At 50.7% G+C, this 10336-nt stretch overlaps 1 protein-coding gene across 1 annotated transcript; it reads left to right on the top strand.

The window, feature by feature from the left end:
• Positions 1-3344: 3344 nt before the first annotated feature.
• On the top strand, positions 3345-7195 carry LOC122383083 (mucin-7-like). Its single transcript, XM_043369200.1, has 4 exons — positions 3345-3527; positions 4439-4580; positions 5529-5653; positions 6012-7195. Exons 1-4 carry the CDS (start codon positions 3345-3347, stop codon positions 6462-6464), a joined length of 903 nt encoding a protein of 300 aa, XP_043225135.1. The 3' UTR covers positions 6465-7195.
• The last annotated feature ends 3141 nt before the right edge of the window (positions 7196-10336 follow it).

The raw sequence follows: 10336 nt of genomic DNA on the forward strand, positions 1-10336 counted from the left end.
TTATATACCAAGCTTGATTGATGCTTATCTGTAAGAATTTCTTTTGACGCCGACGTTGGAAAGGGGCGGCACGTCGGCAACGTTCGTGGTGATTTTTGAATTTTGGTGTACGTTGGTGTAGGGGGCGTTTCTTGATGCTAATTGTGATTGGTAAGTCCCTTTTTATTTCTATTCGTATTTCTGACCCGCATTTTAACGAGTTTAAGGTCGAAGGTAACCCTCGGAGCCTCCGTCATTTTGCGCTGCAAATGTCACGGGTGCGTCATAAGTGGTAGCAATGCCCGCTCAATTCAGTTGGGGAAATTACGGGACGCCGGTGAAAACAGGGCGCCGCAGGGCATATTAGTCACTTGATATTTGGGACTGCTCCCCCTTCGTGGGCCTTCTACATTCCAAACGTCACGTGTAAATTTCACGAACCTTGATCAAATCGCCCCAGGCGCCCTGTTTTCACCGTCGTCCAAATTACGAGGCGAAGATCGAAAAATTGATTGGTCAATACCGGGCTGTTCACGACGTCGGTTTGTCCCGTTTAATAAACCATAAACATGTTTATTTTTTTAAGGACCAATCAGCGTCGACCTGATCCTGACGTCACAGCCCGTCAATGACGTCAGACCGCCGTAAACCGTTTATGCGGTTGATGCCTCAGAGCATCAACATGGTGTGTAAACGCGTTTATCTGACAATGATGGCGATGTGCGGCAAACTCGTGAAGCGAGTTAGGTATAAGTTAGGAAATTTGAATTCGGACAGTTCAGGGGCTGGTAGGTGGGTGAATGAGTTTCAAAATAACCCTGCACGGGTTGCAGAGGACTGGAATGGTAGGTTTTATTATTTCATTGTAATTAAGACCTATTTTGAGCATCATTCTCTGCCAACCAGCGTCCAGCGTCGTTGGTATTTTGTGATGAAAACTGTCTCGCAATATGTCATGATATGAGACATATTTTATCTTTTCTTTGCACCTTTTACAGTATTGTCCAACTGCTTATTAGTTGTCACTGTTTAAGTAAACACTTGTGTTTCGTAAACGTAAACACCATGTGACGTCACAGCCGGGAACGTGCCCCGAGGGCAGTTTATGTAAACCACATAAACCGATGTCGTGAACAGCCCTAAAAAATATACCTTTGATGACCATATCAGTTGGGGAAACTACGAGGAGCCAAACAAAAATTGGATCAGCCAATCAACGGCTGGAGTAGGCTGGGTGATGACCATATATGGTCATAAAATCAGACTTCAAAATAAGGCATAAGGATGTTTTTTAACCACACAAGGCCTACACTCACTCTGTGCACATTTAACTGGCGGCTGTAAATCGCAGAGTGCCGAAATTCGGCGTTAGCGATTTTGCGCCGAAATTTCTGCATGATTTTCGCTGAAAGTTGGGTGTCTATTTGCACCAAAATTAAGCCACTTCTATGTAAAGCATGTGTGCACATCTACCAACCAAGGTTATATCAACCAGGCAGAGCGTTCTGGGCTCAAGCGTCTGAATTAGTTGATGTTACTATGGAAACTCAATTCCACAATGCGTGTAGCAATGTCTCAAAATTTGGCGATTTGGGTGGGAAATGACATCCAAAGGAAATCCATTTTCCACTCTCACCACCATTTTTAAGAACAATTTTCCACTCCCAACCAAGAAAACCTAGATTTTTTGGTATTAGTAAATATTACGTCCGAGTGGACAATTGTGACGCTGTTGATACATATATCAAACAGCAAAAAATTTAGGTTTTAGGTTAGGTTAGGTTGTAGGTTTGTAGGTTTTAGGTTTGTAGGTTAGGTTAGGTTAGGTTAGGTTGTAGGTTGGTGGGTTGTAGGTAAATAGGTAAGGTTAGGTCAGGTTTGATTATGTTTTTTCTTTTATTTCCAAGACATATAAGTATCATTTTTGGATTCAGGATGTCAAATAATGTAGGAATATGAAAACTTTATCTTTTAACAGTCACTCGGACTCAATGTATAGGTACTTTTACCGATTTTTTTACCTCTAGAAAGAGCGGTTGTGTGAATGCCCGGTTTAGCATCAAACATTCTACATCCTAGAATAAAATCCATGTTTTATGGCGTTTCTCACTCTTTTTGGATCTAATCGAATCAGCAGTTTTCCACTCTCTCCCCTCTTTTTGGTGGGTAATTTTCCCCTCTGACACCCCAGACAAAACTCAATTTTGGGACACTGGCGTGTAGTGTGCACCAATAGTGTCATACCGTGAAACAAGGCCCGGGACGGAAGTTCCAGGGCCACAAAAATCTGCGGAGTTGTGCGTTTTAGACTGGCAGGCACCAGCGAGGGCCAGGTAGCAGAGAAGCACATGCTCCGGCACGCCGGCCTCTTCTTGGCACATTGTGCACAGTGCCGCAGGGCATGACTTGTTCGGCCACTGTTGGCATGCCGCGGAGTGGAGACAGTCGATTTGGTGCACGTACTGGAGCGATCGGCCCCAGTGTCCCGCCCTCATCTGGTGCACCGAAACGGCATCCTCTCGGTCGTCTCCGAGGATGGGGGCTGCAGCGTGCTCCCAAAGAGTGGCTTGAATACTGACTCAGACCTTGTTGCACCATTGACACGAGGCCGCACAATGAAATCCCCGGGTCAAAGAGCTGGCGTCCGAGGGCAGTGCAGTCACTTGTCTCGCCAGGTCGTCCGCGCTCTCATTCCCGTCGATCCCTCAGTGGGCAGGAGCCTGGAACCCACTGCAGGATTACTTCACGATGCTCTGCGATGTTTAACAAGGTCTGCGATGTTTAACCTATCTCCGCGCCCAGGGTGGAAGCATCACCTGCAGGGCGGACGCTCCTCCTCTGAATAGACTCAGAACGGTTTGCGAGTCGGAGCACGCGACGACCGGGGCGAGGGATGTCTGGTTCCGCACCGTCTCCAGACTGCCCGCAGGGCGAAACTGATGGTAGATCGACTGGCGTGTCGTAAAATTCGGTGACTGCCTTCCGCCGAAAAATTATGCGGCCGCCCTGCACCGAAAAGTTCAGTGGCCGCCATGCGCTGAATTCTGCGCATACAAAGTTACGCCGGACGGGCCCTGAAATTTTCGGCGCAATTCCGTCACTATGCCGGACATATTCCGCATAAGGTGTATTTTTTCCAGTCAGGAACTGAGGACTCTCGTGGAAGCTAATCTAGGATGGAGTATTTGATTCGGTTCCAGTGCTCATCCAGTCTGGTCTTGAACTGGTTGAGAGTGGATACCAGGATCAGTGATCACAGAAGGAACCAAATCAGAACCAAACTGAACAAACCAGAACAGAACAAACCACACCACCTCTCACGAACTAACCAATTTCTGTCTCCCCCTGCTCCACAGCCCTCCAGAATGGACTCTCAGAAGTTCTGCCTCAAATGGGACGGGTTCCAGGGCAGCGTCACGTCCGTGTTTGACCAGCTCCGCTCTGGAGGAGAGCTGCTGGATGTCACGCTCTTCTGTGAGGGACAGCGTGTCCGGGCCCACAGGATGATGCTGTCTGCCTGCAGTCCGTACTTCAGGGAACTGCTCAAGGTGGGTGATGGGAAATGTACCTGGCGTCCTAGAGAGTGATAGGGGGCTGATGATAGTGTAAATGAAATGCCAGGTTGACTTATAATCATGATTGTAGTCAGTATAGTTCATTGAGTTGAGTTCTTAACCCACTCTAGGGCTACCAAAATTTAATGTGGACATGCATTTCCATTTATTAATATGCTTTTCCTACTCACAAGTGTCCTGATGAAACAGGGAATTGAAAATATAAAGATTAACATGACATCTATAACTGTATTGAACAATGTGCAGTGTGCACCCAATACTGCTTCCTTGATTGCCATACTTATTTTTATGCACTGGAAAGGGACGTGTCATGCATTCCTTTTTCACCCTCATGCATTGACATTTGTTGTATAATTTGTTTACAATTTGACTTAAAAACTGTGAATGCAATGATAATTGTTATTTGAATATGATAGCAGTGGCATTTAGCTTTAATACCGACAAAATGCCTAAAAGGCTTTGAACTTTGAGGTGTAATTGTATTTTTTGCTTTAAAGAGTTGCTTTAAATCTAGAAGGGCAATGAATTTTCTTCACATGCATCCTGATTCCTGAATAACTTTAATAGCGATGTGGAACGTCAAACTAACAAATATTACACTTGTTTAGTAGAACGAGAGCCGAACGTTCCTTCCGTGGGCGGGCCGAGAGTGCCGGGTCTGCGAGTCAATAAGGGTCATTTCACGCTTCTGTGTGGCTGCTATGTCCTTGCAGGTAGTGGTCTTGTACCTGCAGCTCAGTGCTCACCCATAATGATACTCTATCAAGTAGTACCTATAGCCGTAAAAACACTGACGCTGATTCCCCTTCCCTGGCAGGCTCGGCGGCTAATGCTCCGGGATCCTTACCGGTGGCGGAGGAGGGTCCTTCTCTCCGCCTCTGAAGGAGCTCACTGAACTACCCCCTCGCCCCGCGCCATCTGCGCCGTCCTCACCGCCGGCCGACCCGACCAACGAGAACGACACAGACGCCCTCCGGCACTGCTGGCAGAGGAAACTGAAGGAGAGCGTCGTTGCCAGACTACCCGGTGAGTGCGGGTTCGAATCCCGAGCGGGGTGGAATGTTTAGGTGCGATTTTAGATTATGTATTTAGACAGCACCGGTCTAGATTACCCATATGTTTGGCCAGGTGATTAGTGGTGGTATAAAAGGCAGTTATATTTGTAGTCCACTGAACTGGGCACACCATGGTTGTTGCTGAGAGTAGAAATATGTTTGTTTGCTTGCTTTTTAATATGCTAATATTTTACCGACGTTTTTGAAATCAAGAATTCCAGAGACTCATCTTGACCTTTTGAATTTTCAGTGGTGTGGATAATTTATAGCTAGTTCATTGTCATTGATGTGTAAATAAAATGTGCTGAATCATTTTGAGCTACATGAGATTGGCGAGAATTACTAATCAAAGGGGTTTTTGCTACGGGCGTCTGCGACCTCCCCCGTCCTGTTCCACGGCCGCCGCTAGCGCGCTGCCAGCACACGTGTCAAACTGGGTTTCCACGGAGACATTAACAAACTCGTATCTCCAACACTGTCACAATCTGTGACGTCAGCTCGCGAAATGCGCTATCAGCGTGGTAGCAGCGTCCAGTGAAACACCGCCGGTATTGGGATGCCTGGCGCCGCCCATGACGCCTGCCAGCTGGGCGCGCCTGGCGCCGCCGCTGCCGCGTGACCCGGGGCGGGGTCAGCGGCTGGCGGTCGAGGTACCGGCGGCGCGGCGGCCCGACAGAGGCGTGTAGACGGCTGAGGAAAGCGGCCCTCTCCCTTGGACTTTTGAGTTTGTTCCTTCAATATTACTGAATGCGGTATTCGTATTCGTCCTGAACTCAGTATTCATTCCCAGTACATTCAATGCCTGAAGTATTATGTAATTGGCTCCTGCAACATAATTATCTACCTCTTTTTTGCGTAGCATGGTGTTCCATACGCTCAGACTTCACCCGACGGGCGTTCCCGTCTTTTTCTCCGACAGAGGCGCCTACCTGCACCAGCTGCTGTCCCGGTACATTTTCCCCGGAGCAGAGGTGCTGGTCGATCCTGACGACTCGGACAGTCACGACAGACTCGCTGGACTCGGACCGCGGCAGTGACGATGAGGTGAGTTAGTGCGAAAGGGTGGGTTCGATTCCAGCCACGGGAAATTGTATTTTTCGGTTTTCCATATTATTTGTGTATTGTTACACTTGCATGGATCAGCGTCCTTAATTGCTTTCGTTGATATCAAATTTCGACTTCAAAGTGCGGAGCTGCTTCAAAACTGCTTTCTTTCGGCACATTGTGTCGCAACTCAGCAATAGCTTCGCATCTTATAATATTACAGGTTTCCTATAAATATTTTATATTTATAAACATCAAGGCACATCATAGGTAATCAATATTCATTCTAGGATGTGTTACCACACATCATCTCGGAGCACATCAGGGCACTAACACCGTGCCCCTTCTCTTTCTCCAGTCTCCGACTGCTGAGGGCGACCACCCGAACAACTCCACGGATACTCCGGAGACGGCAGTCACTCCCCCGCACACCGACTCCTGTCCTCCAACGCCTCCTAGACGAATTACAACCTCTGGAGCATCATCGGGAGCACCGGGGACGTCTTCTTCATCACCTGCTGAGGAGCAACCCTCGGCTACACCGGCGATGAACCCTTCTTCGTCATCTGATATCGATATGGAGCCAGAAACGGTGGGTTCGCCGGGCTCAGCCCTGAAAAGGCCGATCAGTGAAACACTAGGTGAAGAGGAGGGGAGCGGTGTGAAGAGACCGGCGTTCTGTGGCGGGGGTGAGCCTGGCGTGTCTCCCGCCACCGCCAAAACCGCCCCCGCCCCCGCCACCGCTGGAGACAGTGGTGGTGCGCAGAGTGCGTCGGAAAACACCACCGCCGCAGCTGAGGCGATCAGCTAATCTATCACTTCGGGATTCGGTATCAGGGGATTCGGTAAAACACACAATGGGGATATCAGTTCGGTGAGGGTGTTCACGCACACCATTGCTCATACTGTTAGACAATTAACCACAGATGCTATTTTCATACAGAGTCAGCGCGATGTGCGCTAACCATTTGCGTCTAGGTGACTGATGTGCTTGAACTGCAGATTGGCCGAGATAGGAAGTGCCGCGTGGAATGTGACTAGAAAGTGGAATTTGGGAACTCAATTGAAGCGATTCCTATGATAGTGATCATGTGAGCTATTTTGGAGCTATGAGCCAACGGTGACCTTATTTAGGACTAACATCTTTGGAGTTAAACGGAACGGAACGAGCCAGTGGCTAGCTTTGAGTAGTTTTAAGCCATTGGTGAGCTAATTTGGAGCTCGGAGCTCAGGATGAGCTAATTGGAGATTTAAGGAGGATGAGCTAATTTGAGCTATCTGAACCAGTGGTGAGCTAATTAATCCCATCTTTTGGCGTGTAGCCGAACAGTCGCTCCCCAAATAGGTACGTACCTCATTCTATTCATGACGTCTTTTGATGAAACACCAGCGGTTTCTTGTATTCAGTGCCAGTTCCGCCAGGGGCGCGCTCATCTTCTATGACACGCCGTCCGGCGACCTTGGGATCCCACCTTGGCGGGGGTAGACGTCGTTTCCCCCGACCCAGACCACCACCGTACCTAGGCGCCGACCCTCTGGTCGTTTTCCTACGACCCAGGCCAACACCGGGCCCAGGCGCCGGCGGGCCCGGTGCGCTGGGCCTCTGCTCGTGCGGCCTCCGCCCAAGTCAGTAGCTGCTAACGAAGCCAGTCGAGTCCCCCGTCCACGCCAGGCCGTCCCGCGCCGCTACGGTAAGGTGGTGTGGCGGACAGGCTTCAAAGCCGGCCCGACGGACCATGGAGTCTCCTACCACCAGGGCGGCCACGCCGACGTCTGGGGGAGACTCCGGCGCTCCAGCACTCTCGGGGACGGTAGCAGCGGCGGCGCTGCCGTCGCAGCTGCTTCGCCGCCGGCGCCATCAGGCATGATGTGACGTCCTACCGACCGCGCCAGTCTTAGGAGAGACCCGTAAGGAGGGACATGAGCGGGGGAAGGGCTCTCGAGTGCAAATCGCAACCAACCCAACAGACGTACCCTGTGAACCCAACAGTCTTCTTTTTTTACGCTCAAAGAACTTTATCGGCGCCACTGAACTGGCGTCTAACGCAGTACGGTGGAAGTCAGCACTGTTTCATTCTTAGTGTAAATCCGGAAATGCTTGCAACAGAATGGGTGCTACTTTTCCGTGCCAGGCTGTATGCTGGCACCAGGGCCTCTTTTTCCATCATTTGGTACGAGTGCTCCCTCGGCCATTGTCTGCTCTGAGAGGACTTGGCTGAGTCTGTCTCTTGAGGTGGCTCGTACGTTGACTTGTCTTTACCCCGACCGTCCGTCATTGTAATTACGGTTCGTCGGATTTACATATTTAGTGTTGGACGGTGAGCTGAAGTTCTCGTCATGTCATCTGACACACGAGTCACCAGACGTTGTGGTGGTATTTCAGCTGGAACATTCAGTGTTGGCACTCTTGTAGAGAATATGTGGCCCGTTGGAGGGCTGGGTTATTTGGCCGATTCAACTTTGATTTCAGTACATTACAAGTGAATTGGCGGATCAGCGGAACAAACTGTACGCTCCTGGGTACCCCGAACCTACGGGGTGTCATCCCGTGCCGCCGCTGGTGGAAAATCCACCTCCAGGTGACAGCCGTCGAGCTGGTTTTCTGCCGGCCACCACCCGCGCACAAGAATGCAGGGCACGTGGTCAGTACCGCCGTCTGTAACATCACGAGATGACTTGACCTTGACTGCCGGTCCGGCGGTGCTGATTTGTCCTTCTATTATAACTCGACCAAATTCACAAATTCACATGTGCACCATTACCTGGTTGTATGCCCCTCTCTTTGAACTAAAAGTACACGAAGTTGGCTACGTCAGGATGTGGATGCGACGGTGACTGTTGTTGCAGTTGGCCTTTGGATGCTTTCCGGAACATCGGAGGCAGCATGGTTCCACCACCGTCCAGCACCGCCTAGCACTGTGTCCGCACTTTCAGCAGTGCTGGCACAGCAGCGGGCTGGGTATCCACGGTCGGAGCTGGAGATCTTGGAATCCCGCTCGGATGGTCTTTGGGATCGCGTTTCCAATGAAGGAGAGGCGCAACCCTGGGTGTGGCCGTCCATCTTTAGAACGGAGTCGGCGTTCCGTTCCCCGACCACGTCCTGGGGTCGGAGTTAAGACCTCCTCAGGGACTTATGCCAGGGAATGTGCCTGTGTCAGAGCTTCTATGATATTCTGTCTCAGGGCTGGTTCGCAGGTCACCGGTTCTTCTATGAAGCAATCTAGTCGGGGCAGAGTATCTGCTTGTTCGGGGCTGAAGGCGGTGATCAGGAGCGCGCCAGATGACATGGACTTCGCAGCCTGCACCTCCCCAATCAGGGTGCGGATTTCCCCAGCGATCAGGAAGGGACTGACCCCGGTGAGAGATGCGGCCGTTTTGATGCCAAACGAGGATGCGGGTGCACCTCATCGGTTCAGCCGCTTCGCTGTTTATGGCTTACTTTGGAGGAGCGATCCGATGCACCTATGGAATATTGGCCCCACCAACCTTTCTGGGATAGCAGACCTGTCGGGCAACTCAATGTCAGCCATACTCCTCCTTGGCATCATTAGGCACATGATCTTCATCCTCTGACTGAAGAGGACACCGGTTGTTACAGCGGGCGATAGTCTAGCTCATATGCAGCGGGTCCTAGCAGGTGAAAGACAATGGTGGCCCAGCGTCCGCCGGGTAGGCTGCGCGCGCTGCTCGCTGTGGCAGCGGCGGCCAGCCGATCGGCCCGCCGGCCGATACGCGGTATCGAATCGTCACATTCTCTCCGCCAAAATGAAGGAATTTACAAATTGACACATTGAAAAGAGCAATGTCACTAGTCCTGACACAGAGACCACTCGCGAACCCTCACTTCTGGCCGCGGCACTCGTTATGGTCTGGCGGCTGTCGTCTACACCCCATATGGGAAGCTCCGGGGAGTCGACCCTCCCGTGACCCTCGGGAGAGGTGAGTCGGGCCCCTCCGGAACCAGGCGGCACACTCTGAGTTGAGGTAGCACACATGTTGCTGTTTGTGAGTGGACTGGCGGACCAGCGGAAAAAAACCGTACGCTCCTGGGTACACGAAGCTACGGATGTCATCCCGTGCCGCCGCTGGTGGAAAATCCACCTTCAGGTGACAGCCGTCGAGCTGGTCTTCTGCCGGCCACCACCCGCCCACAATGATACAAGGCACGTGGTCAGTACCGCCGTCTGTAACATCACGAGATGACTTGACGTTGACCGCCGGTCCGGCGGTGCTGATTTGTCCGTCTATAATAACCCGACAAAATTCCAGCATGAGCTTGCGCATTGAGTTTCGCCAGCACCAAGGAGCGCGCGCCCGGGCCAGCGCCAGCATTGGAGCCGGTGCCGAAGGCGGCGAGGTCGGCACGGGAATCACGAGCGTCGGGATATAAATCAACAGTGCCGCCAGCAACGGAAGGGGCACTATAGTTCGTTTTTTTTATAAGTTCGACCCTCACTGTAAACATCTTTTTGAACAAAGCACGAGAATTGCTAGCTGAATTACTTAAATAACTGGTTAGCGCACATTGTACTGGAGATACGAATAATATTTTCCAAATGAGTTTTTAACACCGATAATATACCCTTCTGTTAAACGCCTTACGATTTATTGACTAGTTCAATTATAATTTCTGACAAGTCTTCTTTCCCTGTGGGGTTGTATATATAGGCAAATACGAGCTAG

Source organism: Amphibalanus amphitrite, unplaced genomic scaffold (assembly GCF_019059575.1).
Source record: "Amphibalanus amphitrite isolate SeventyFive unplaced genomic scaffold, NRLGWU_Aamphi_draft 000154F_arrow, whole genome shotgun sequence".
In the NCBI taxonomy this organism is placed as follows: Eukaryota; Metazoa; Arthropoda; class Thecostraca; order Balanomorpha; family Balanidae; genus Amphibalanus; species Amphibalanus amphitrite.